Source organism: Phycomyces blakesleeanus, assembly GCF_001638985.1.
Source record: "Phycomyces blakesleeanus NRRL 1555(-) unplaced genomic scaffold PHYBLscaffold_28, whole genome shotgun sequence".
NCBI lineage: Eukaryota > Fungi > Mucoromycota > Mucoromycetes > Mucorales > Phycomycetaceae > Phycomyces > Phycomyces blakesleeanus.
In genome coordinates, this window is record NW_017265161.1 from 342,511 (window position 1) to 369,827 (window position 27,317).

General features: G+C 35.1%; 5 protein-coding genes across 5 annotated transcripts; 2 read left to right on the forward strand and 3 right to left on the reverse strand.

Annotated features, from left to right (window-relative positions):
• Nucleotides 1–4,463: 4,463 nt before the first annotated feature.
• Nucleotides 4,464–8,303, reverse strand: PHYBLDRAFT_80411 (hypothetical protein). The gene is made up of 11 exons (XM_018443582.1): nucleotides 8,123–8,303; nucleotides 7,973–8,054; nucleotides 7,717–7,839; nucleotides 7,508–7,655; nucleotides 7,042–7,361; nucleotides 6,651–6,902; nucleotides 5,406–6,566; nucleotides 5,126–5,303; nucleotides 4,813–4,983; nucleotides 4,649–4,748; nucleotides 4,464–4,580 (listed from the first exon to the last, which is right to left on the reverse strand). The coding sequence occupies exons 1-11, from the start codon at nucleotides 8,245–8,247 to the stop codon at nucleotides 4,553–4,555; spliced, it is 2,688 nt and encodes an 895-aa protein (XP_018285727.1). The 5' UTR covers nucleotides 8,248–8,303; the 3' UTR covers nucleotides 4,464–4,552.
• A 7,082-nt stretch (nucleotides 8,304–15,385) lies between these two features.
• On the reverse strand, nucleotides 15,386–17,707 carry PHYBLDRAFT_80409 (hypothetical protein; the record flags this gene model as incomplete). Its single annotated transcript, XM_018443581.1, has 8 exons — nucleotides 15,386–15,558; nucleotides 15,637–15,872; nucleotides 15,998–16,134; nucleotides 16,215–16,336; nucleotides 16,422–16,525; nucleotides 16,631–17,218; nucleotides 17,355–17,494; nucleotides 17,607–17,707. The coding sequence occupies 8 exons, from the start codon at nucleotides 17,705–17,707 to the stop codon at nucleotides 15,472–15,474; spliced, it is 1,515 nt and encodes a 504-aa protein (XP_018285728.1). The 3' UTR covers nucleotides 15,386–15,471.
• Nucleotides 17,708–18,456: 749 nt separating this feature from the next.
• On the forward strand, nucleotides 18,457–20,663 carry PHYBLDRAFT_136746 (hypothetical protein). The gene is made up of 10 exons (XM_018429809.1): nucleotides 18,457–18,468; nucleotides 18,553–18,680; nucleotides 18,765–18,915; nucleotides 18,996–19,143; nucleotides 19,235–19,341; nucleotides 19,432–19,533; nucleotides 19,610–19,645; nucleotides 19,719–19,996; nucleotides 20,131–20,237; nucleotides 20,317–20,663. Exons 1-10 carry the CDS (start codon nucleotides 18,463–18,465, stop codon nucleotides 20,415–20,417), a joined length of 1,164 nt encoding a protein of 387 aa, XP_018285729.1. The 5' UTR covers nucleotides 18,457–18,462; the 3' UTR covers nucleotides 20,418–20,663.
• Nucleotides 20,664–22,426: 1,763 nt separating this feature from the next.
• PHYBLDRAFT_72639 (hypothetical protein) lies at nucleotides 22,427–22,923 on the reverse strand (the record flags this gene model as incomplete). Its single annotated transcript, XM_018442689.1, has 3 exons — nucleotides 22,427–22,520; nucleotides 22,544–22,802; nucleotides 22,827–22,923. The coding sequence occupies 3 exons, from the start codon at nucleotides 22,921–22,923 to the stop codon at nucleotides 22,427–22,429; spliced, it is 450 nt and encodes a 149-aa protein (XP_018285730.1).
• A 2,493-nt stretch (nucleotides 22,924–25,416) lies between these two features.
• Nucleotides 25,417–26,841, forward strand: PHYBLDRAFT_136749 (hypothetical protein; the record flags this gene model as incomplete). The annotated part of the gene is made up of 4 exons (XM_018429810.1): nucleotides 25,417–25,520; nucleotides 25,617–25,666; nucleotides 25,790–25,924; nucleotides 26,063–26,841. The coding sequence occupies 4 exons, from the start codon at nucleotides 25,417–25,419 to the stop codon at nucleotides 26,104–26,106; spliced, it is 333 nt and encodes a 110-aa protein (XP_018285731.1). The 3' UTR covers nucleotides 26,107–26,841.
• Nucleotides 26,842–27,317: the final 476 nt, after the last annotated feature.

Here is a 27,317-nt window from a genome sequence, read left to right on the forward strand (position 1 = left end):
CATAGAATAAGTTCTATGTTGCACGGCCTAAGTGGTGTATATGTGTATATGTATGTAAACAGAAATATTTTGTATTTCTGATAAGATTTTACACTCTCTGTGCTAGTTGCCTATATATATGACTTGATTTTGTTTCTTACTGTCATTGTTATTGTTTTCTAGGGGATAACCTGCATTTGTTGACAAAAACCAAAACCAAAATCAATTAAGATTGATGTTTGTATTTTGCTCTGATTTCTAACAAAACAATAATCTCGGAGTGTCTCCTTTGATACATACTAACAGCCACAGATATGCACATACATATACACATACACATATACATGTACGCACGCACGCACGCACGCACGCACGAGCGTACACACGCACGAGCGCGCACTCAAGTAAATACTTCCTGGCTTTTAATCAGAAAAACATTAAACTGACAAATGTATCAAGTACTCGAGTACAATTCTTCAAATGCCAGGCTACCGCAAATAAATTAAAGAAATATATTATGCTTCAAGTACTACTGTCATGATGTACCGTAAATAGTGGAAGAAAGAATAAGAGCAAAATCTTTTTTTTTAGTTCATAATGTAATATTTACGATTGGATAATTATAAGAATCAGAGACAATAACTGAAGAGTATTATTGACGTACCAGATATTATAAGAAATATTTTAATAGACAGAGCTATAGGTAGCAGAGTAGCAGTCTTTATTCAAGAGAGTACAAGTCTATTTGTATGTGTGGTATTTCTGCCACAATTCAGTAAAAATACAAAACCGACAACTAAGAGCAGTCAGATTATTATCTATTTTGCTAATAAATTTAGCAAAGTTTTAGCCTGTGATTTTATCCGCGTTGGACAAGTAAACAGTTTGGTTTGGTTTGACAGGTGATTACAGAGTCTGCCTATTGCACAGTACGGATTTAGATATATATCACTAAATTTTTCTGTATTTAATTTGCAATTTTGATAAAAAAAAGTGATCCTTTTTAATTACACTTTTTTTTTATTGGTAAAATAGTACGTATTGAGCACAGATTCTTATGATAAAAGAGTTTATAGTATCAATTGAAAGACAATATAAAAGAGGAAGGGTTGCCACCCCTTAAATAAGACTTATGGAAATGAGTACATTAATTAATATGAGTACAGCAAACCAAAACCAAGAAAGAAAGAACATCTAGATCTGTGTGTGTGTGTGTGTGTGTATGCATTAGTTTTGTTGCAAGTCCCCCCCCCCCCCAACCTGGACCAATAAAAATAAAATAAAAAAGATTGAGGGGTGCAGCTTAATTTGTAGAGTTTTGTAATAGAGTTTATGTAAAGAGCAAACAAAAAAAGTTGGGGGTACGGAAAAGAGGATAAAGGTAAGGTGTGTTGACGAGTATGAGCTTTGTAAAGGGTCAGAACACAGGGCAAAAACCAAAAAAGAATTCTTTATGGGTCATTATAATTATATTGAGCACAAGCCCTTTAACTGGTAAAGAAGTCTATTTCGCTTTCTCTATCTTTCTAATTTAACCCTTCTTTTTACCCTGATAATTGTGCTGTATTAATAGATTTGTGTATATATGAACACAGAAGAAAAATTAAGCAAATGTATTAAAATAAGAAAAGAAAGAAGTGCTATGTGAATAAGTATCCTTTTTTTTCTTTATATGTTTTACGAAGAATGCACTCCACTTTTAATAGAGTTTTGTCTGTTCTGATATACAATTTTCTTTTATGCTTTACAACACCTGTGAGCGATTAACAAGACAACACTACTGAGGTTTTCAACACCGAGCCAGAGTTCTTTTCCCCACCCCTTCCTTTTCTTTAAACTAATAAAAGCATTATTCAATATGTAGGTTTGGTTTATTCTCCCTTTGTATAAACATAAAGCTCCCAAATAACTCTACATATAAACCGGTTAGAACTTTACTAACTCTACGGGAAAGAAAAATAAAAAGAAGAACAAGACAGAGAGAAAATATCACATTAGTCCTTCTTTCCTCCTCTGATATCCTCCTATCTGTCATGACCAATATTATATTGTTGCTATGCAACAAATGTATTTGGTATCTGTGATTTATTTTGGTTATCTCTTGAAAAGACAAGAAAGATGTTTACCCAAAATCTCCAAAACCCTCTTCCCCATAATCGCCGCTATTAAACGTCAGATGTAATTTGGAATGAAAAAAAAATTAGGGTCAAGGTACAAGGATTTTCAAGAAAAAGAAGAGGTTCTTGATATTCTCTATGACCATTATGATTCGAACGCTCTTAATAAGAACAATAAAATTAAAGCAGGTGTTTTCTCCGTTTTGTGAGAGCTATGAAAAAAAAAAAAGCTTGGCCTTTTAAGAATTGATATGACAAATTTCTTCTTCGGATTTAATCGTGAATTTAAGTTGAGATCGCCACCCCTTTTTAATTATATGATCGATAGACAATGTCATGAATGATAATAAAAAATAAAATGCGTAATGTTATCTTAATATTGTCCCTTGTTTTCTAAGAAACAAAATTAATAAGAATTGGGGGTGGTCATCTTCATTCCTATTTTGAGATAGACCCTTTTTCTTCTTCTTTGTAATCTCTTTTTTGTCTATCATATTCCTTTAACCTTCAAGCAGTACAACTAGGAATATAATATCTGACATGTTCCTTACGGCTATTAACGCTCTTGTTAAGCCAAATCTCCCTTATCTCAACAATACATAATAGACACTTTATATAATCCTCATCTCTTCACCTCCCACCACCCCATCCCTGTACTATTTTATATATGTATTAACAAGTGAGATATCCAATCTTAATTTGTTGCACCCCCAAAAAAATGTTTATTTGATCAAACTGTAGCATTGAAAAATATTACATAATGCATAAAAGACAGTACATATATAGAATTTATTTTTATGACAAGGAGAAGCATAAATATACTTCTTTATTTTATTTTTCTGGGTGCGTTGTCAGGGTAAGGGGGTGAACAATAGTAATTATCCTTTTTTTCTTCTTCTTCTTCTCTTAGCCTATTAATATCGAATTCAAGGGTGCATATTCTTAAACTTATACCATTATAAGCATAACCCTTATATGTAATATAATGTAATTTAACAGAGGGGTGGGAGTGCTTTCCATATTAAGCTGATTGCATAGTGCTTCCAACAACCGATTTTGTGACCAATCAAAAATCATTTTCATATTTATTCGGAAATAAAAGTCGTATCCTTAGAAACCAAATAGTTTTCTTGGAAGAATATTTTGTTTCCTGGCAACAACGTTGACAGTTGTAACAGAGTATCCTGATTAAAAATCCATAAAGCGACTTTCCTAAAATTCATTAACGAAAACCGCTTTGCTACGGTGATTAAAGAATGGCACAAACTGGGTTTTGTAAATGGGAAATTACAGATATGAACTTCTTACAGGATTATATCTATCTTTCCACTCTCTCTCCTGAGCTTAATCCAATAGAATAGTTCTGGACAATGGCAAAGAGTAAGGTTAAGCCTTGTATATATATTTTTTCCAAAAAAAGTCATTATCAAAAACCAACAGTCCAGCTAAAAGAACAAGGTACGAAATCAGCATATTGGGAGAACATAAAAATTTCTTCTTATATTTATCCAAGACAAAATCGTCAATAAATATACTGTCGATGATGTTATATAAGACCCTCTTGTTGAATATTTTACTTTTTATTTAACCTTCTTACGCGTAGAATGACTTTTTCTTTCTTTCCTCTGCTTGTATTCCCAGATTAGAGCACAAACTGGTGAGTGATCCTTACCTAACATTCTTTGCAAAGTACAAAAGAAAAATATTTATGAATATTTTGTATCCTGGCTTTGTATTAATTATTATAATAAGAATGGAGCCTTAGCGACCAGATAGAGTTATTTGGTGCCGGCAAAAAGGACACGATTTACGGTCCAGTAGAATAAAAATGTCGGGCCCCTAAAATCAGTGTCTCCACAATGACCATCCGGACTAGCCAAGGTTACAGTGGTCCCTCGATAATTTCAATCCCCCCTTTAATTTCACTTTCACAATAATTTCTTGGCCTTGAATCCTTAGAGCATCCACAGCGGTTTATCTAATTCTGAAATCGCATCTTTTTTTTTTATTGCTCGAATGTTTTACTGAAGCGCCAAATTTATATATCTGTTAAATAATTGTCTTTAAAAAAATGGCTAAAGCAGTTATTTAGATAAACCAATGTGGATGAAAAAAAATCTAAATTTTCTATTTAAATTTACATATTGGCGAGTTTACACAAACCGCTGTGGGATGCTCTTAACGGGGAATGATTTCAAGTCAATCAGGCTATGATAATACTTGGCTGCCAATTTTTTTTCTTATATTGTATATAGGAGTGCTTCTAACAAAGCGTGTTTTGACACCCTCTATCTTTATCAGAAAATCTATAATCCCCACTCGTTATTTTTTTATTCTTTTTTTTAATTTCAAGGCACTCAGTCCCCCTTTTGGTTTTGAAATTATCGAGAGATGACTTTATATACATAGTAATAATAATTTATCGATGAATAGATAGATAGATATATGCCAATAACTTAGAGATCGTCAAGGAACTCCTTTACACTATTAAATATTTCCAGTTCGTTAATCGATTTCGACAAGATATGTTTTATGCATAATTATAATATTACCTTGGTGCCACACTCTTTGTTTTTAAAAGGGTCTCGATCCATTCCTGTTCAGGCTCTGACAAGAAGGTAATTGCTCCACCTCCTCCGACTGACACTTCAACTAAGAGTAAAAAAGACAATTAGTGACGTACTAAGATGATAGTAACAGTAGCAATATTCTTTACCATTGTCGTTCTGGGATGTTATTACTGCTGTTCGAATAACAACATTAAAATCCGCGTTACCGTTCAAAGAAAAGTACCCAAGGCAGCCAGAATAAACCCCCCTAGGTTTGTTGTGTTCAAATTGATCCAAAAGCTGAACAGACCGCAATTTTGGTGCACCCGTCATAGAACCTAAGGATAACAAAAAAAATCAAAAAATTATAAATGAGAACCTTTATTGTCTCTATCTCTCTCTCTCGCACACGCAAAATAGTAAAGAGGAGAAGAGGGATTTTAAAATAAATAAATAAATAAATAGAAAACGAGTAATTACCTGGAGGAAAACATTTTCGTACAGCTTCAACAGTGGTTACATGCGGCCGTAATGTGCCACGGACAGTTGATACCAAATGATGCACCTTTTCATAGGTCTCGACATGCATTAACTTGGGAACCTGCACACTACTAGGCTTGCATACTTGGGCAAGATCATTACGAATCAAATCCACAATCTTGAATTAAACAGCAATAATTTAGGGTTAAATTAGTATAAAGCCCTAAATACCATATATATATGTAGCTAGTTTTTGAATTTGGTTTTTTTTTAACTTTACCATTAGGTTTTCTGCTCTTTCTTTGACATCTTGCCATAATCTCTGTTTTCGTTTATCGTCTTCCCGTAACCTTTCTTCTTCACAGTTTAATGATCGGTCACAGGTGTCTTCTTTGCAGACACACTGGAGTGCACGACCGACTGTTCCTTTGATCGGCTTCATTTCGGCCACTCCGTCCGTCACACTCAGGAAACGTTCCGGGCTTGAGCTCATGAGAGTCATGTTTGCCATCGGGAAAGATATCAGGGCCGAGAACGGCGCAGGGTTATTTTTGCGTAGATAGTCAGTATACAACCTCCAGAGTGCCGGGTCTTCCATTCTCGGCCGCAGTTCTTTCGGTAAAGCGCATCGGAATCGAGTGGTGAGACAGATCTCATATGACTCTCCTTCCTTGATCTCATTGACACAGTTTTGGATCGAGTCTAGGTATGTATCGTGTTGTACATTTGCAGTAAACAAGTCAGATCCGGCCATATTATTAATATCAACAGAAGTTGGTATTCCCGGTAATGGACTGGTGCAGGTTGACGACACTGGGGTCAGCTTGGTATATTCTTCGGCCATCATCTTCTTTTGATGGGCAATTTGGGTTTGTTTGAGCAAGTCTTGGGCCTGTTCTAGCCACCTTGAGGCAGATATTGGATCCATTCCAGGTCCAGGGTTTTGAGAGGAAGTTTCTGGACGAACAAGAGAGCAGATGTATATAGAATGGCTGGTGTGATCGAATATCCAGAATTTATCGATAAAATGAAAGGCAGCATCTGGTTCATAGAGACAACAAGAAGCACAGCATTCTTCTGGTCTGCTTGGATGCTGCTGGTGTTTCTGACTCTGACTAGAAGCACACGCACACATCTGTTCGTTAGGAGTCTTGTAGCCATCCAGACTTTCTCGCTTCATTTCATAACCAAAGTAGCCTATTAGCCCTCCCTCAAACGAAAGTTTGTCGGTGTGATTCAATGGATGCGACTTGACAGTGGTGTCTGGTTTTCCAAGGATCTTTGAAATATAATCAAAGAAGCTCTCTTGACCGACCAGATTTTCAAAAGATAATTTGCCGTTTCTATCTTGTCTGTTGACTTGGCGATGGAGGGTGGAGTATGTGAGTGAGAATGCAGGGTCAACAGACAAGATTGACATTTTTGCATAGGGTGATGATTTCTAGATAATATAGATATATATTATAAGAATTTTGTTTTACAGAATCACAACCAAAATCAAAATGAATGTAAATGTATATCTTACCCGACTACTATCCAACCAGCTCATTGCCTTCGTCTGGATGTCATTGTGCCCAGTTTGGTTCCTCAACATTTCTTCTACCAGAAGTTCAGGGTCAATCCAAATGGGGCATTTTGTCTTTGAAGAATAAACTTCGAATGTGGACTTGGTGGCTTCATCAATGTGGTGTAACAATGGTAGTTTTGGGTGTGCCACTGAGATATTTAGCACATCAAGGTCAAGGGGTTTGTAACACAATGATCGGTCAGATTGCTGCTGCAAAGTAATTATTTTATATCATTTGGTAAACATGAGTCATATGTAAGCGTATATATACACGTATTATGAGGATTTCTATTTAGGACTTGGTGTACTGACTCGAAAAAAGAAAAAGGTAATGGTAAAATTGCCTCACCTTATTCAACCATTCAAGAGTTTGGATAGCAAAGTTTTGCATCATTAGCTCCCCGCATTCTGTTGACACTGACTCGGGATGGAATTGAACGCCCCAGAGTGGCAAGGTCTTGTGTTGGAAACCCATAATAGTCCTTTTTCCTTTTTGCTCGGTGCCACTACTAGTATTGGTAGGTGGGTGAGGCAAGAAATGATTTTTGTGGAGATCAGTAGAGGAAGCACTTGTATCACTGTCTGCCAAATAAGCTGCTGTTTTCAAGGTATCCACATCGGCATCATTTTCATAGCAATAGGCTGTAACCACAAGACATTCAGGTAGAGCTTTGAATTTCCGGATATATATATATATATATATATATGTGTGTGTGTGTATATGTATATGTATATGTATATGTATGTGGTGTGAATAAGTCGGTCGGTCGGTCGATCGATTGATCGAGAGTATTGCTGTTTTATAACCGACTTACCTTGTTCATCAGCAACAAGTGAGTGATATCTTACTGCCCAAAATGGAGAAGGACAATGATACATGATATCTTTGTAAGTAGTTGATGGGTGCCTGATGGTGTGTATCTGGGACATACGACCATGCATGATTCTTGGTGCATAATCAACCTTTATTAAATACGCAATCAAACTAAATCAGTACAACAAATTGATGCCTGGTTATTTATACCTTTCCGCCTAGATAATGGGCAATCCCTTGGTGGCCAAGACAGATTCCAAAAATTGGACGATGAAGTGACTTTTGAGCTGGATCTGATTGTGCTTGTAAAAGAGGACCTCCTATGCCAAAGTCCTAAAATGGACAAGACAATTATGGTTTGTATTTTATTTTTTCTAGGTTTCCTGTCAGATCACAACACCAAACTTCTATCTCTTTATTATCATCTCTTTTTTTTTTAAAAAAAAAATGTATGCAATATATTTACTGTGGTTCTTTCCGGTCTTCCTGGTCCGGGAGAAATGATGATATTGTCAAAGCAAGGTAGAATTCTCGTCTTGAATTCCTCCCTGCGTAATATGAAGAAGGCATATGAATATGAATATTTTTGCCGGGATTCTTCTTCTTATTCATTTACCAAGTAAATTGGTCATTGCGAATGACAACGACATTAGTTTCGTTTTTGCAGAGCTGGAGTAAATTGAATGTATAGGAATCGTAGTTGTCAATGATAAGGGTCTTTAGGGCATTTTGGTCATTCATTTGTGGTTATTAGGTTGAGAATGAGTCTTTTTTTTCTTTTTGGACTTGAAAATAAAATAATGAAATAAAAATGGAGATAATTAAAGCTATTTGGCGCACCTTTAAATAAGCTTTCAATGAAAAGAACTTATCTACCTTTTCTTTTAACCTTTTTTTTATATATTTTTTTATTTTATTTTATTTTATTTTATTAGATATTTGAATAGTTAGATAGATAGATAGATAGATATGCGAGTCACAACATCTGCATCTTGTTAAAATTGCATAAGTTATTTTTTTGTTTGTTTTTTACAGATCAATAATAAAAAATTATTGAATATAAAATAACCAGGCACTCAGTACAGTTTTTGATTAGATTTACTAATTTTAGACATGACAAGAAATTTCTTGTATTTTATGTTGTTTAAAGGGGATATAACCATATATACATATATAGCTTTAAATTGCACCAATAGTAATAACGAATGATAACAATATGTTATTCTATGCCTTTCTATGCTATATGAATAATTTAGATAATTTTCAGATATCAAGCCTTCTTTATTTTATTTTATTTATTTATTTATTTATTTATTTATTTATTTATTATCAAAAAACAAACAAATTGTATATAAATTATTGTCATTTATTTGTCTAACTTTGTGTAACAAAATGCCTGATGAAAGAATCAAACACAGAGAGTCGAAACAGTGACAGCTGTCATGGTTGAAATGTAAATCTAAAATTTGATATTTAATATTTGATCTGGTTGCCTTTCTTCATATTATTTCTGCTTTAAAAAACAGTCTAATAAGAATATTTTCCCTGCAGCTCAGAGTAACAAAAGACCTATTCTTGAAACAACCTTAGGAAGCTTTTAGAATCGTTTCTTTTTATGTCATGTAAGTTAATGCTTATGAATAAGAAACCGCAGAAAATATAACGATCACCAAACACTTTCTGCAGCTATAATTATAATCCCAGGTGTTGACGATTATTTATAATTTTCTAAAGATATTAATGACTATGGATAAAACAAAATACTAAAAAAAAAGGGGGAGGGATTCCTGACTGTGCTTAGGGATGAAAGTCTATTTGTTTATTATTATTATGATCGAAAAGGATAGATGCTTCTATTAAAGTATGCAGTCAAGGTCTCTCATATCCTTAATGATCACTTATTTTCATAATATTAGCCGAAACAATATTTTTCAATGACCAGCTATGCTATATACATAAGAAAATGATCTCAAATATGTAAAGAATTGTTTTTTATTTATTTATTATTTATATAACAAGGACAAGATCAAGGTTATGTACTGTCTCTTTAGGTATTGCTTTTATGTGTATGTGTGTATGTGTATGTAGTGTGTGCAGTAAGTAAGTGAGTAAGCGAATGAATGTAATAAATAAGAGACTGAATGAATGAAAGAGAAATACAGAGGATGCAATACAGTCGATCTAAGGGAAATAAGCGGCTACGAACTAATTAAGAATTAATAGTTAATAAATATAATAAAATAGAATAAAAGAAGTGTATATTCATTTGGTTATCTGGGTCAAACGTAACCTTTGAACAAGTATCCATATATCAGAAGAAATGAATAATAGATATACGAGCGACGGACAAAAGAGACAAGAAGAATAAAATAGGAGTAGTATATTTTCTTTTTCTTTTCGTTTCTTCGGCTAAATTATACGAAGCCGGTATAAGTGCGCTGGAATTTGTCAATGAGGCCTCGCACCTTCCGCATAATATCGCATGAACTCTCAACACGAACGCTCCTGGAAATATCAAAACTTAACCTATCAAGATGAATTTGTGACATGTGTTCAACAGGAGTAGTTGTACTATTAGCAGTAGCAGTAGCAGTAGCAGTACTAGTCAGGTTATTGCTATTGGAAGGGCAGATATGGGTCGAGTACATGGCTGGATGAATAAGACATGAACACTCGAGGAGATTATCTTTGGCATGGACATCCAAATAACAGTTATTATTACTAGCCTCTTCTTCTTCTGATGATAATAGTGATAGCGATGCGTCATTTATAAACGGAATAGTTGACTCACTACTGAGAGTAGACGTAGATGAGGTGGAATGTCGCCGGGAATCATGGTATTCAATAGAGTCATTTTCTCTGCTCAGTAATCCCATCACATCTCTAGGAGACATCATGGGCCCAACAGACTGCCCAGAACCAACACTACTCGGATCGGAGCAAGTAGAAGACGCAGACAACTCTGGTGGACTTGATGGAGATGTCGGACGCACCTGGTCAAAGGCCACAGAGTGCACAGAATTGAATGTGTTTGTGAGAACAGCCAATCCTAATGGTTCCTTGTCTTTGTGGGAAACATAATTTGAGGTTTGTTTTGCTGCCTTTGTTGATTTTGCTGATTGCTGCTTTGTGGCCTTTGTCTTTTTAGGTTTTGTACGACATTCCTTGTTGGTATCTTGAGAAGCCACCGGTATTTTGGCTTCTTGTTCTTTTTTGGTAATGTAAGCAAGAATAGAGCTGACACGTTTATTCATGTCCACAAACGTCATCTTTGGACTCGGTTTCTTAGACTTTGCAGGTGGCGATGTGGCTCTGATGGGTCTTCCGTTTGCATCCCAATAGGCAGCAACTTCTACAGCAATCTCGGTCTGGCTGAGTTTGCGGGCTTTACGTTGACGGCCTGTGGCGGTGGTCTGTTTTGTTGGTGGTTTTTCATCACATGCCGAGCCATTAGTGTCATTGTTATTATTAGTTGATGTTGCACTTGATACCGAGGATCGTTTTCTTACTGCAGCAGCCGAATCTTGGGCATTTTTCCGTTTTCGAGAGGTTGGTGGAAGAGGATCCATCAGCTTTTCCTCTGGGCCACCTTCTTCTGCTCGTGCACTTTTACGTGACCGTGTTTGACGTTCGCTTTCATTGGAAGATGGTGCTGGTGGTGGACATGGTGCTGCTACTGTAGCAGTTGAAGCACTTGTAGCAGTAATTTTAGATGAAGATGTAGCAATAGTAGTAATATCAGCAGTAGAAGCACTAGCGCTATCAATAGCAGTAGCACTACTAGCAGTTGCAGATGCAGATGCAGATAAGGTTGTGGGAGAGGTGGCCGTTGGGATTGTGATAGGAATTTGTGCAAATAAGAGGGGCTGGACTGTACCCGTACCCATAGCTATAGTCATAGCCATAGGCATAGCTGTGTCTGTAGTTGCAGTAATACTATCTTGGATCATTTCAGACATGCTTTGGCTGGTTGGTGATTCTGTCAAGGGGTGGTCAGAGAGTGTGGAGGCTCTTCTGGACGACTTTCGGCTAGTTGAGTTTGTGGATGCATTTGGTGTTGATATTATTGAGGTTGATGAAGTTGATGTGGCTGTGGAATTTGAATTTGAAATAAGGGTTGGCGTGGGAGGAGTGTTGACTCGTTTTTGCCGTTTGGGACGGCTTTCTGCTGGAGATTCGGGTTTGGGAGTGTCGGGATCATTGGTACTACTTAGGCTATAAGATCGCTTTGACCTGTATAAATAAGCAGACATATATATATATATACATATACATAAGGAATAAGTTAAACGGTAATGATAAATGTTACTTATTACTTACCGCCCATGCGGTTTCGGGGCACTGTGCTGCGTTGGTTGGCATTGATCGCAGTAGTAATGATCCGGAAGATCATTTTCACCCATACCAATACAGTCACAATGCTGCCACACTTCACAGCTTTCACACTGGACCATAAGACCGACATTGTCTAAAGATACAATAGGTTAGAGCAAAATTTAAAATGAGGGTAGAAAACAAGAAAGGTAATAAAGAAGTATATAGATGAATAAGAGTCTTTCATTATTTTATGCTATATGAATGGGACAGTTATATATATATATATATATATATATGGTAGGTAGGTAGGTAGGTAGGTAGGTAGGTATGTGTATAAATTTTATTTTATTTTATTTTATTTTATTTTATTTTATAGTATATTTTATTTTTGCAGATGCACCATTTGAATCGAGAAATAAAGAGAAAGAGAGAGAGAGAGAAAATTCAAGGGCATGCTTTTGAAGCTTGATACACCGCCGCCACCAGGAGCAAGAAGAAACCCCCTCCTCCTCCCCTTTCCTCCTCTTTTCTTTTTTCTTTTCTTTTCTTTTTTGGCTTATTGTTCTTTAGATATATAGCATACTATCAAGTAGCACCTTAACTAATTAATTTACTAAATATATTTGCTTTTACTTACGTTGCTCTCCACACACACAGCGTGTCACAGAGCCACCGTCCGAGCTCTCCACATCGGATGAGACCGGCTTTGGTTTGGTTGTCTGCTTCCGGCTTCTACGTGCAGGGGAAGCTAGAAAAGAGGATGAGGGAACTGGCATGAGCGACTGACTGATTTCAACCCAAGAAACATGATATAATGGTAGACATTGTGGTGTGTGAAGCAATGACTGACTGTAACAGATTGTCGTTTATATACATATATACATATATATATATATATATATTTGTGTGTGTGTGTTTATGTATTTAAAGGCAATAGAAATAGATATATGGACAAAGACCAAGAGAGAGAGAGGAATGTGTCTGATGGAGTTTTGCTGGACAGGTTCTTTCTTTACTCTGACACAAAGTGAAAGGCAGCATAGATCAACTTACTCATTGGCTTTAGTTTTTGCTGGTTGGAATGTCGGTGATGTGTAGATAGAAAGGTCTGGAAAGCAATGTATTAGTGTTTCTTTAGTTAAGGCTTGTTTTGGTCGCTGGTTGTAAAAAAATAAATAGAGAAGAGACGATGTTTGAGTGCACAAGAGAAGTTTTGTTTTTTTTTGCTGTATTTAAAAGCTAGAAAGAGAGAAAGAGAGAAAGAGAGACGTCTTTGGAGTACAAGAATGGAGTTAAAGTGGGAAAACTGGCTTGTAGGGAAATGAAATGAAATGAAATATAAAATACAAAAAAAATATATATATATAAAAAAAATAGTCGGTTCGGACAAAGCGTGTCAAGCTACAGAGATAGAGTAATAGTAGAGACATGGCGGACATTCAAATATTATGGTTGAGATGGTCTGCCAATCTTTCATCTTCATCATCGTCAAAGGAAGGGGAAGGAAAAGGATCTTATGATTTTTGGTGAATATGAATATTATTGCCTTGAACTTGAGACTAAATTTTGCCTGACTAATATGTCAGTATTAATGCCAATTAGGCTCATAATTATTAGTATTTTATTTATATATATTATCTTTAAGAAATAAAATATAAAAGTGATAAAACCAAAGCCAAGGAGAGAGAAGGGGAGTATATATATTATTATTACATTTATTACATACTCACATATATAAAATAAAAATCTAAAAATATAAATATGTAATAAAATATTCTGAACATTTACCAGCCAATTAACTGATTAACCAGCAGCAAAACGAGGAGAAAATAATCGCAATTATACCTACTCAACCTACTACTTTACAGCCAGTAAATTGATAACAAAGTCCTATATTCATCGTGCTTAAAAATAAACTCTAAACAACCCAATTAGTTCCGCAATAATGAAACTTTCTTAAAAGTTCATCAAGACAATGGAAATTGAAATGAAGAAGTATAATTATAGAGTTGGTTCATTCACTGGTCATTTAACTCAAAAATAAAATAAAATAAAATAGGGCAAACAAATAGGTACATACATATGTGTGTTTCATTTTTGCTTTTGTTTTGAGAATGGTGCCGGGTCATTCCGAGCACTCTCTAAAATTAATTCATTTGTTACCAGTAAATACCCTATTCGTAAGACTTTCCATCAATACCAAAGCATAACAGTATGTATATCATATAAGAGCTACCCTTACCCTTATCCTTACCCTTATCCTTATTATACAGCTATAGGTACGTTAAAGAACAGGGCAAAACAAAGCAATACAAGACAAAGACAGCATGTTTAACGTGGAAAGGTGCTGTGGTTTGGAACCCGTTAAACAGGTGCCTTCTATTCGGAATAAAAAAAAATTAAAGCCTCAAAGATAAATTATATTCGTATATCACAAAAAAATAATAATTGTGTCCATATATGGTGACTTATCGTACAAGTAATACATCAATCTTTTTTTTTTTTGGAATTAAAATACACACATAAAAGAGTCTCTTTTATGGAATCAATAGCGTCCATTGCTTTCAAGGTCTTTCAGCACGCCAGCAGTAACCACATTAGTTTGAGGAGCACTAGTGGCTACTGATGATCCTATTTTTGATATTTGCTTGTAGCATAGGTTTCTGTGGAATATGAAAGAAAGTGCTCTTGTTGATCAATTCAGTAGCTTTATAAACATATTCCATGAATCTGACATCAACGTCTAGCAAAGTTCCTTTTTCGCCTTCTTTCCTTTCTATCCACTACAAAATTGTAGTTGTTACTAATCGACAAATCACTAAATATGAGAGGCTTTAACAGGCTGCCTTGACTTCTTCATCTACTGCTTGTTATTGATCAAAAGTTTGTAGAGGAAGAGTCCTTTGCTCATCCCCTTATATTTAGGGTGTTACTTTATTTTATTTCGTTTCAATTATTCTTCAGTTCTCATTTGGTCATCTACATGCCACATTACGCAAGACCTAGAAAAAAAAACCGCAATAATTTATTTTTTCGCATTTTGAGGTAGAGATTTCAGATCGTTTTGTTTGACCAAGTATTAGGAAGGAAACAGCCAAGTCAAGCAACAGATTCCAGGGCAATTAAATACTACAGTCTTCTCCCCAAAGCTTTGGTACAGTGTTTGTCTGATTTACAATTCAGATGGCGGATCATTTTTAATAGCCAATAAGAAATAAGAAAGCAAAAAATATAGCAAGAGAGAGAGAGAAATAAAGAGAAAGAAGTCACAGTGACAAGCCTTGTATGACTGTTGAATATTACTTCACCAAAAAAAAAGGAAAAAGCATAAAAAGCGACAGAATCTCAATCAATAATTTTTTTTTTAAGGCTCTTTCGAAGCTTTTCGAAAAATCACAACATGTTTCGGGAAGTCAAAAAGTAGCCAAGATATCATATAAATATATCTTATATTCCAAAAAAAAATAAAAATGAAAATGAAAATGAAAAAAAAAAGTAAATCCTTCCATTTTACTACATGCGTCAACAATCTTTACATTAGAGGAAGAAGACAAAGCCATTTGAATTTCAAAAACACACTCTCATATATATATATATATATATATACTTGATATAAAAGTGGGAGAATGTTTTTATTCTTTCTTGTATTTAGTTTACAGAACAAAACAGATTTTCATAAAAGGTTAACCCAACAGGTCCTTCGTCGCGACATAACAATCCTTTTTGTTCAGTCATCTTTGTGAAAACACAAAACACAGAGTGTCAGAGGAACAGATTAACAAATCGCGTAGACAAAATAATAATAAAACTTACCAGAAGCTGTTCGCTAGCTACTGCCAAAGCCCAATGTTCTATTTCAGCCAACTGTAAGGCTGTAAGATGACCATGGTTTTTGACGTGTGACAATATCCGAGAAGCTGCCTGATCATCATCCATAGCCACCGATTGAACAACAAGCAGTCCGCTTGGGAATTTCTTTAAGCGAAAAGGCAATTGGAGTGATTCAAATTGAGTGCTTGCTTTATACAAATCCTCAGGAGATACCAGAGCTATATAGATATATAAATTTTGTTTAGTTTTAAAAATAATAGTGCAATGTAGAGTTATTTAAAATGTCATTAGACTTGTGTATACATAATAGTAATAAATGTATTAAACATATAAGATGACTTGCCTACACCTCGTGCACGGTTGAAAATACAATACACATCCGCAAGAGACTTGATACTGTCACTCGAATCAAGGAATTTTGTAAGAAAATCTGCTAGTTCTCGTGCAAGTTCCTGGTGATATATCGATCCAGCCGAATCACTACATACAATATATATATATATTGTAATTAGTTAAGTAGCTTGCAAACCACTAAAATTTCTTCTAGATAAATAACTCACCGAGTTACTGGGCTTGCTATTCCAAGATTTAAAAGATATCCTTTGAGTGTTGCCATATCCTTGTCATTGTCAGTCGTTATATCTCTGCTCATTTTCAAAGAAATAGATTCTGCCAATTTAACCTATTTAATTCATACATATGTAATATCCATCAATAATTAATAACCTATTTTTTTTTTGTTTATTGTAATACAACTCTTTAGTTACCATTTCAGTAGCCTTGGTCATCAATCTATTGAGATCCTGAAAAGCATCTGACATGGTATCATTGGCCTTTTGAGTAGATTGTTCAACTCTTTCTCGAATAGCACCTAAATAAATAATATATATATATACACACACACACACACATACAAAGAAATGTTAGAATTGATTATTTGGTTATTTATACAAGCGTGTGATTTTAATACACTCACTGATACCAACTCCCTTTGACTTGATCACAGGCACACTCTCTTCTATCACTGGAGCTTCCCATGCCTTGACCTGAATTGCATTTTTGAGATTCTGCAAGAATCTTGGTTGACCTCCGTGTCTAAAAGCAATACGAACATGCGGATCGTCTTCAATGACCAAAGATTCGATAGCATTCTCGGTAAACAAGGGTTCTGTAATCAAATCTGCACCACACATTTCACACTGATTTAGGCTTGGATGGTTGATAAATGTACACACACGACAATGAGAACCATTTCCGTCGTCATTTGCTGGTAATTGGTTTTGTTGCTGCTGCTGCTGCTGTTGTTGTTGTCGGTGTTGTTGCTGAACTGATTGCGTTTGTTTTTGTGGTTGAGAAGGTGAGCTGTTATTATCATTGGTGGTTACATGCCGAACACCACACAATTGACACTTGTCTACAGTTGCTTGATTGGTAAAAAAACAAATCGGACAAGCCCACACTCCGGCTACAGATGTAGAGATTACTGGAGCAGGAGGTCGTGAATGGTCAGAGAGTGCTTTTACATCCAAATGTAGAATCAATTTAGGTGATGACATTAAGAATCCTCCCTGGATGTATATACATATATACATATATACATATACATATGTACATTTGTAAATCAATAAAAGTAATTAAACTATCCTTTCCAACACACACATGTATACATATAGATATACAACTTTAATATGATTGATAACTTGCATAACTCTCGATTTCTCTGATTGAATTGAGTGGAATCTCACAAGAATTCTGTCCTGAATCCTTGCTGTCGACATAGATTATGCGATGAGATGTCAGGTAACATACACCATCTTGGGCAGATTCGACTTTATTTTTGCTAATGCGTATACGTATGCATTTAGAACCACTTCTTATTTCTTTCGAAATAACATAAAAATAAAAATAAAATAAGAGAAAAGAAAAGAAAAGAATGCAATATAAAGATTTACCCTTCGTACAGACCAACACTTGCTTGTTGAACTATTAATGATTCCCCTGCTTTTAGGTCAGGGCGACGAGAGGTCGAAAGCTGTGTTGGTTGAAAGTACATTGAACGAAAGCAAAATGTATAAAAAGTAGCGGTTATTTAAAACACGTGCATAACTTATTCAACACTGGTAATTGAATTTTAAAAAAAATATATATATACTTTTTCATTCTTCATTTTTCAATATATAATATGTATAATATATCAGAGACAAAGATATAGGTATAGACTTGTAGAACTTTCATATCAAATTTTTAAACCACCCAATCAAGGTAATACAGATTTACAAGGCTTATTGAAGCATTTTGGACTACAGGAAGAAGAAGAAAAAATACGTGTGCTTGAAATATTAAACTTTTTGAACAAAACTGAAACAAACCCGCAAAAATAATTAAATAAAGCAGTAAGGAAAATTACAACAGTCCCATACCTTTACGGTTATTATTATTATTATTTAATATATATACATATATATGCAGTACAGTAGATATCTCAGTAAAATTTAACTTCTTTTAAATATCTTTTGATGAAACGACCTATTGATGTTAACCAGTATATATCGACTTCAAATACATTATTACTATAAAAAAGGAAACTTGAGTGACTGTGAGAGTACCTAAAGAAAAAATGATGATATGATATGATCTGAAAATTACGGTTGAGTTGTGAGACTCTGTCGGCAATGCCTATAATCACCAACATTTTTTTTTTTAAAAAAAAAGTGCGCTAATATATAAATGTGACAGCGCTGTATAAAATGAAACGAGACGAAAAAAAAATATATATGCTATTTTAGCTTTCTTTCTTACATTATCACCATGAAGGTTAGAAAAATACACGATTGTTGATCCCATTGAAGCAAGACATTTGAACCTGTTGCTTCTTTATATATATATACATATTTTTAGCTAATTGGAAAAGTTCTCGAGAAAGATGCTTCTGGTCAAGTAACCCTGTATCCCGAAGAGCTTGAAGACATGTGGCATGTTTACAACCTAATTTCAAAAGGAGACATGATCAAGGCCACCACAATTCGGTAAAAAATAAGAAAAATAAATAAATCTGATTTACTTGGATAAAACTAACACTTATTTTTATTTTATTTTATTTGCTGTTACAGCCGGCTCCAGGCAGAAACAAGTACTGGATCTACATCAAGCCAGCGTATCAGACTCGTCCTTACTATCACTGTTGAAACAGTCGATTTCGATCCACAAGCTGGTCTATTGAGAATTAATGGTCGGGTGGCTAGCGAAAGTCCCCATGTCAAAGTACGCATGCTTTATATATTTGTATTTAAATGGTTTGATAACTGCGGAACATTAACATGAAATTGATATTCTTATTATAGATGGGCAGCTATCACACTATTGACCTAGAGCTCAATCGCAACTTTACATTGTTTAAGCCAGAATGGGACACTATTTCTCTGGAGCGAGTAGAAGATGCCTGTGATGTAACAAAACAGGCTGATGTAGCTGCAGTTGTGTGTCAAGAAGGTATATTCGAATGTTATTCACATTATATATATAACATTTAACAAGTTAACTTTTATGTCCTTTACTTTATCCTTATCATATATATATATAGGTCTGGCGAATGTATGCTTCCTGACACAACACATGACTATTGTTAGACAGCGGATAGAAGCACCAATTCCAAGAAAGAGAAAGGGATCTGTGGCAAATTATGAAAAGGTAAATTTGGTGTGCAATAAGACAAGAAGTTTCTTATATAAATATATGCGTGTCTTATTTGAGGGATAACATTTGAACAAAAAAAAGTAGGGATTGCAAAAGTTTTATGATCAGATTTATCAAGCTATTCTGAGACATGTTCATTTTGATATTGTCAAAGCAATTATCATCGCCAGCCCTGGATTTGTAAAAGTAAATCAAACAAAAAAAAAGACTAGGGAACGCTGTGTAAAAAGGAATGATGCTAACTTTGGTCAATTCATTCTAGGACCAATTCTACACGTACATGATGGATCAGGCCGTGGTATGTAGATATAGATATAGATATAAATTAAATGATATATAGACTGTTTGCAGATATTAATAAATGCTCGTAGAAAACAGATAACAAGACCATCATGGAAAACAAATCCAAATTCATCTTGATCCATTGTTCTTCCGGGCACAAACATGCGCTGAATGAGGTCATGCAGGATCCATCTATACAAGCACGACTCGCCGATACAAAGGCTGCTCGTGAAGTCCAGGCATTGGATAAGTTTTATCAAATGCTTAACAACGACCCCGACCGTGCGTTTTATGGATTTTCGCATGTACTCAAAGCCAATGAAAGAGGCGCAATTGGTACTTTGCTTGTAACAGATGAACTATTCAGGTATTTTACATCATAGTCATGGCCATAATCACCACCTTTGTGTGTGTGTGTATGTGGCCGGTTATTCTTTTCTTTTCTTTTTTTTTAAAAAAAAAGACTTGGAGTATTAAATAATGTGGTATGGTGATATTTAGATCTGCGGATGTTGAGACGCGTCGTAAATACATTGATTTGGTGGAGCAAGTGCGTGCAATGGGTGGCTCTGTTTATGTATTCTCTAGTTTGCATGTTTCTGGTGAACGTAAGTCATAGAATAGGGTTGGCAGTTTTTGGATATACTTGAAAGGAAAGAGATGGTTAATTGGCTATTTATTTTGCAGAATTGAATCAACTCTCAGGTGTAGCTGCAATCTTGAATTTCCCATTACCAGATATTGAAGACGAAGAAGAAGAAGAAGAACGATTAGCTTCAGAAACATAATCGCTGATCTAATTATCTTTCTCTCCCTCTCCATACTCCTTTTTCCTTCTAAACTTAATAGTTAATATTAGATGTTATTAAATACGTGGACTGATTATTTTAGTTCTTTATTTACTTTGCTACATATTGTATACCATTTAAAAACAGCAATAATTTAAAGCACTGAAGACACTTCCTTGATAGAAACAGAAGAATTTTTATCAAGAGAATCGCTTGTAGATAAATATACACAATAATTTACCTTTTTTTTTAATCATTCTTATTTTTGCTATTATCAATAGAGATAAATATTACTTGGTATTTTGACAAACGTTCATAACAGACCAACTTTAACAATAACATCAGTAATCTCACGGAGACGATGTTTCTGTCTAGCCGGACTATACTCGGGGCCCCATGTATTTTTTTCTAATTCTTCAGGGCAAAATGATGTGCTTTGAAATTCATACAATATATTCGATTAATAACCCTACATCTAGACCTGGCTATGAAAAAATACAATATATCAATAATGAGCTAAGAAAAAAGATTATAAGGAGCTGTTCTCATTAAATTGTGACACAATCTTGTTGGATATTTTACTATTCATTGGCCTTCTTACGCAAATCATGTCTTTCTCTTTCTTTCACATATATACGAGGTAAAGCCGCTGTCCCCATTGGGGCAGTTTAAGCAGCAATAACCATACTATTCTAAGAAAGAAAAGGCTGTTTTTATCAAATATTTAAATACTTGATACAAAGACAAAAACAAACATAACTCATACAAAAATTGAAGCTTTTGGTTCAAATAAAATAGCAATAATTGGACTTGTATTGCATTGTTTAGTTTCTTTTTTTCTTTATGTCATATAATTTATACTCACCTTTTAGCATTTATGATAATACTTCTTTCTAAAGTATTTTATATGCTTTTGTGCTGCTATCAATTTTAAGTATTTACTACCAATTCGCACTATCCGTTTGTCTAATCATAAAAGCTTTTCGAATTCCTATAACTGTCTTGGTAGCCAAAAGTTCTCTTTTATAAATTCAATTGCTATATGGTGTGTCATTTTATCCCTAGGTTTAGCTACTTCTATACCATTTATTTCAATGGGGTGCACAATTACCATCGTATATAGTATGTGCATAATAATATATATATATATGATAATAACAAGAATGTTTTTGATATAATTAAATTAGAAAATCTTTAAATTCCCATGTTGTTAAGACAATGTCATTGGATTCTTCTCAAATGAAAAAAAAAATATATATTCTGGTCAGTAAACTACTTTCTTTACACCTTCCAAAAAGTCAATAAATAATCTATTTTAAATATCAAAACAATTTAAAGAAGATTCTTGCCACTTTACTTGTCCTTATTGTTCATTTCAATTGGGAACACAATTAAATTGTAAGTTACCTGTGCGAGAGCAATTCATAAACTTGTTTTTAAAAAGATAGAAAGAAAGTTGCTAGAGTTTGAAAGCACAAAAGAAAATCTTGATACGAATATTTTGTATCCTTAGGGACCATATACAAAGATGTACCAAAAGAGATTTCTGAAACTGAACACTCTCCAAAAGATATGAAAGTCTATACGCCATCTTTACATTTCTCTCACTATTCATGTAAGCAACTGATACTTGGATGCTTCAGTAATAATGAGGTCTAGGTCATTTATTTTGTCTGAAAAAACTACAAGAGTTTATTTAAAATAAAATATGACTACCTTTGCTTTTTTTTTATAACTGTTTTCACTCTCTTAGACAGGCCAAGAAAATGCTTCTCGCACACAATCCTTCAAAAAGATTCTATATGTTTTCGGTTGGGTTAAGATCGGGACTCTTGGCAGGCTACTCTAGAAAATCTATGCCAAGGTCTTCTTGACACTTTATTGGCGCAGCTGCCTTATGTGGCATGGGATTGACTTCTTGGAAATAGAAGTGTATAGGGTCCTTGTATGGCAGCGTGTGACATAATGGCATAAATTTGTCTTACGGACTTTTATATACATTATTGGATTTATATGTCCATCCAGGATAAAGAGGGAACTAATACCTCTTGCCCAGAGACAACTCTAAACCATGACTTATTCTCCATCTCCCTAGATCCTTGGCTTAAATACAGCCAGTATCATACCTATCATCCGGGCTTCTCCACAAATGTGTTGGCCTATCGGTCTTAAAAAGACCAAACGAGGTTCGGCACTCTAGATCACAAGTCTTCCATTCTTCATCCCGTTTCTTTCGTGCATCAATATAAGTCTCTGCTAAGAGAGCTTCGGGAAATACAATACATCTGCTTGGATCTAAAAATGCGTAAAATTCTTCGAAAAGTACTTTTGGAGATTGGTGTATTGGACATCTCAGCAATTTCTCTCGTAAATGCCCATCAGATTCTTGTGTCTAATTCATTTCATGACCTTGTGAAAGTGTTTGCTTGTCTTTGGATGTGAGTAGCTTTGGTCTCCATGAGCGAGCTCTGCCTTCTGCAGAACCGGTTTTTCTATATCTTTCCATAATATAGCGAATGGTTATCTCATCTGCATTATATTGTCAAGCAATCTGAGAAATGGACATTCTAGCCTTATGCATTCCGACCATAATCCATCTTTTCTAGGATCTTCTCTCTCTCTCTCTTTATTGTCTGATTTTAAGGTGAAAATGTTTATAAGATTAAAAAGATTAAGAAGAAAAAAACGAAATGAGGTGATGCGTAAAGAAGAATGGTCGGATGTCAAATCCAAAAATCTCTTTTGGAAAGCCTCTATATATGTAAAGCCCTGGCTGTCAAATATCCCCGAAAAAAAAACGAGTGTTGTTCAGGGGTGGAGGGGGTCAATTACAACATTTTGTACACCATACGCTTGTTCACATCACACTTGCATTATTATAAAGGGAAAGAGAGAAAAGGGAAAAAAGAGGTCTATATTCTTCAAGGCGGATTGAGGGAAACAAATTATATGAATTAATGAACTAATTATTGGAGGAATTGTTGTGGTTATTTGTGTTTGTGTTTGTGTTTGTGCTGGCATTATTAATATTGTTATTGCTATTGCTATTAATATGACTGCCAGTACCAGTACGGGTACCAGTACCAGTACTACTGCTATTATTATTACTGTTGTTATTGTTGATGTTGGTATTATTTCTATTGTTGTTACTGTCATTGGCTGCATTCAATACCTCTTCTCCAAATAATGCAGCAGCGGCCTGAGCTACTACAGCTTGGGCCGCTGCTTGGGCTGCCGCATAGTTCATAGCCAAAATTGCATCAATTGCTGACAAAATGTCGGCCTCCCACCATCCCATCTCATAGTCCACCAAGCCAAAGCGCTCCAGAGCATCGGCCCATCCAACTACCATTTCTCGCAAGCCATACAAGTGCTGATCCGTCAAACGCTCGGTTTCACAACTTGGTTCATGGCGTTGTGCAAGTGCATACAACCAACAATTGTTGAGGCCGGCCCAGAATTGTTCACGATCGATTGCATTATAAGGATGGTCGTCCGATGTGAGACCTAAATGTAATCGCACATAGATAGATAGATTTATGCGTACGTGCACGTATACGTGTAGAGAAATAAAGATAGAGAGATAGGTAGATAGGAAGGAGTTGTGGATTGTTTTATTGGTTCGGACAAAGTCATCAGGGTTCCAGTAAAATAAAAAATAAAAATAAAAATAAAAGCAACACACACACACACACACACTTTGGTACTTACCAAGTTGCTCACAATGATCGACTACTGCTCCCGTAGCTTTACTCAATGTGTGAAATCCACTAACCATATTACGCTGCTCGACATGGTCCAAAGTTTTTTTCAATTGTTTTTGAATTTCTTCAAAATTCGTTGTGGTTGTGGTTGTGGTTGTGGTTGTGGTTGTAGTTGTAGTTGTGGCTGTATTGGGAATTACTGCAGTCGCAGCTGTTGCGGTTGTTGCAGCTGTTATTGTGGGTGTTGGCGCGACTGTAGTTGTAGCTGTCATTTCATTTGCATTTGCATTTGCATTTGTATTTGTATTTGTATTGGTGATTGGGATTGGGGTTGGAGTAGAATCCATGGGTGTAATCACGTTTGAAGATATTGTAGTTGGTGCTGCTGCTGCTGCTGCTGCTGCCGGTAATGTTGTTGCTGAAGAAGGGAATGAAGCTGAAATTGGAAGTAGAGTCATTGGGGCCCCTAAGCTAGAATCGGCTGTAGTTGTACTTGTACTGATGGTGTTGGTGATTGGAGTAGATACAGTTGCTGAAGTCATGACGGTATCAATTATCAATGAATCTGTTGGATTGTATTCCTGTTTGATCGCAACTTCTGGAATGTCTTGCATGTTTTGTTCTACTTCTTCTTGTTTTAATGTTTCTATCGGCTGTGTATCCATGGCAAGGAGCGGAGAAAGGCCTGTAGTCGACATGGTTTCATCCATCGGCGCTGTTAATGGACTGGAGGTGATTGAAGGAAACGAAGGTGATCGGGCAATTTCAGGTTCTTTTGAATCTTGCATTTTAAATAGGATAGACTATATATTTATATATATTTATAAAAGAAGGAAGAAAAAAAAAGTAAACCCAAGTTATGAAGTACTAGTGTTGATGCTTGGATTTTTTTTTGTGCGGAGTGTTAAAAAATTATATGTATAAAAGACATCCACCCTTCACCCTACACCCTACACAAGCTATATATATATATATTGTGTGGAATCACTTGTTTACAAGTCACGCCAGTCAACAGCTTCTGATTTTGTGTCAAGCACACACACACACGCACACACGCACATACATACGTAAGTGAACAGAATCTAGTGCGGAGAGTGTATATAAAATTATATTATATATAATATAATTTTAAATGGAAATGAGAAAGAGGCAGAAACAGAAAAAGATATAAAATAAAATAAAATAAAATAAAATAAATAATATATATATATATATAAATGAATTCAACAGCGGGATTAAACAAATAGTTTTTTATTTTTTGTTTCCCTTCTTTGGTACAAACACATACATACATTATGGCAAAGCATCACCCCGATTTGATCTTTTGCCGTAAGCAACCTGGAATTGCTATTGGACGTTTGTGTGAAAAGTGCGATGGTAAATGCGTCATTTGCGACAGGTAAATTGTTTAAATATGTATATATATATGTATATATATATATATATATATATATATGAATTTGATCAAGAATTTAAACCATTTGTGTACTTGCAGTTATGTACGACCAGCAACACTTGTACGAATTTGCGATGAATGCAATTTTGGTGAGTTGAATCTACTGCTACTACTATCATTATTATTATTATAAAAAGAAGAAAGAGAGAGAGATAGAGAGAGATTTGAAAGAGGATAATGGACTGATTAGAATCAATATAAAAAAACAAAAGGTTCATTCCAGGGACGATGTGTGATCTGTGGTTCACCTGGTGTGTCTGATGCTTATTACTGTGTGGGCTGTACGCGACTTGAAAAGGATCGCGAGGGCTGTCCAAAGATTATCAACTTGGGATCTTCAAAGACAGGTAAGAACAAGTCAAATATATATATATGTATAAAATAAGGGATTTTTTTTATTAACAAATTCTTTTATTTTATTTTTGGGGGTAACTTTCTATTATATTTATTATTACTATTTATTATTATTATTTTTGCTATTAAAGATCTGTTCTACGAACGAAAGAAGTTTGGATTCAAGAAACGCTAGAACAACAACAATTCATAGAATTAAATTGGAATGTACAAAGAAGAAATAATAGTATGATGATGATGATGATGATAATTGAAAGAGCAAGATATATATATAAATATATATATATATATAAATGTATATTTATAAAAGCATGGTTGATTAACTAAGGATTGAAGCCCGTTCTTTCTTTCTTTCTTTCTTTTGCGTGTCTTTTTTTTTGGGGGTTTTTTTTTGTTGGAATCAAAGAAAGGTAGGCAGGTTACAAGTTTTTTAAAGAAAAATAGAAAGGAATAGGAGAGAAGAAGAAGAAAAAAAAAAGGCAAATTACGTACAAGATAAGAGAAAGAAGAAGAATAGGACGGTGTAGAATAGAAAGAAATAAGTAACTATGGTGAAGGAATTTGACGGAGGAATAAAGAGTAAAAAAAAAAGGAAGAAAAAAAGAGAGGAGGAAGGTAGGTAGCTAAGTTGGATAGAGGAAAAGAAAGGGGATATTTTCGTTGTCTTTTTTTGTGGTTGTTGCAAGAAGTATATATATATATATGTATATATGTAGTTAGAAGCGTAGGACACCTGATGAACCACCTGCTGAAGCACCAACGCCACTACCACCAGCTACCATACTGTGTTGCTGGCGAACGTTAATATTATTATTGTGGTAGAACGGTGATGAGCGGGAGATTGGCGCTGCTTCTGCTGCTGCTGCAGATCCGGAGGGGTGAGGGACAGAGACAGAAGAAAGAGGAGAGGAAGTATTGGGTCTTGTGGGGCTTGTACTGGAATTATTCATTCCTTGATAAGAAGAGGAGGATGTGTTGTTGTTATTGTTATTGTTGTTTGCGGGGGAAGAATACATTGATGCGCCTTGGTTAGTAGACCGCATCATGGGCTGCATCATGGGCTGCATCATAGACTGCATTGGTTTCTGGACGATTGAGGGATGAAAGCCATTGGCCTGTGCAATCGGACAGTCTTTATGGGCCAATAGAAGGGTCTTGAGGTTAACGATCTCTTCTCTCAATGCCTCGGCTTCCATTTGTAATCGGTCGTTGTCTCCGGATAGATACTCAACCTTGCCTTGGAGGTTACTCAGCCACTGCTTTTTACGCTGGCGACATTTGAGAGCGGCTAGAAGAAAGCAGAGGGTTTAATTTTTGTAACTATGGCAATAAAAAGTTGACCTACCAATTCTGTTGCGCTCTAGGAAATTCTTTCGCTTTTCTTCA

Coding starts and splice junctions, on each gene's coding strand:
- PHYBLDRAFT_80411 (XM_018443582.1), bottom strand. CDS start 8,247: ATGAATGACCAAAATGCCCTAAAGACCCTTATCATTGACAACTACGAT. Junction 7,840..7,972: donor GAAGACCGGAAAGAACCACA/GTAAATATATTG, acceptor TGTCCATTTTAG/GACTTTGGCATAGGAGGTCC. Junction 4,984..5,125: donor ACGAAAATGTTTTCCTCCAG/GTAATTACTCGT, acceptor TGTTATCCTTAG/GTTCTATGACGGGTGCACCA.
- PHYBLDRAFT_136746 (XM_018429809.1), top strand. Junction 18,916..18,995: donor GCGAAAGTCCCCATGTCAAA/GTACGCATGCTT, acceptor TTCTTATTATAG/ATGGGCAGCTATCACACTAT. Junction 19,342..19,431: donor CTGTGGCAAATTATGAAAAG/GTAAATTTGGTG, acceptor AAAAAAAAGTAG/GGATTGCAAAAGTTTTATGA.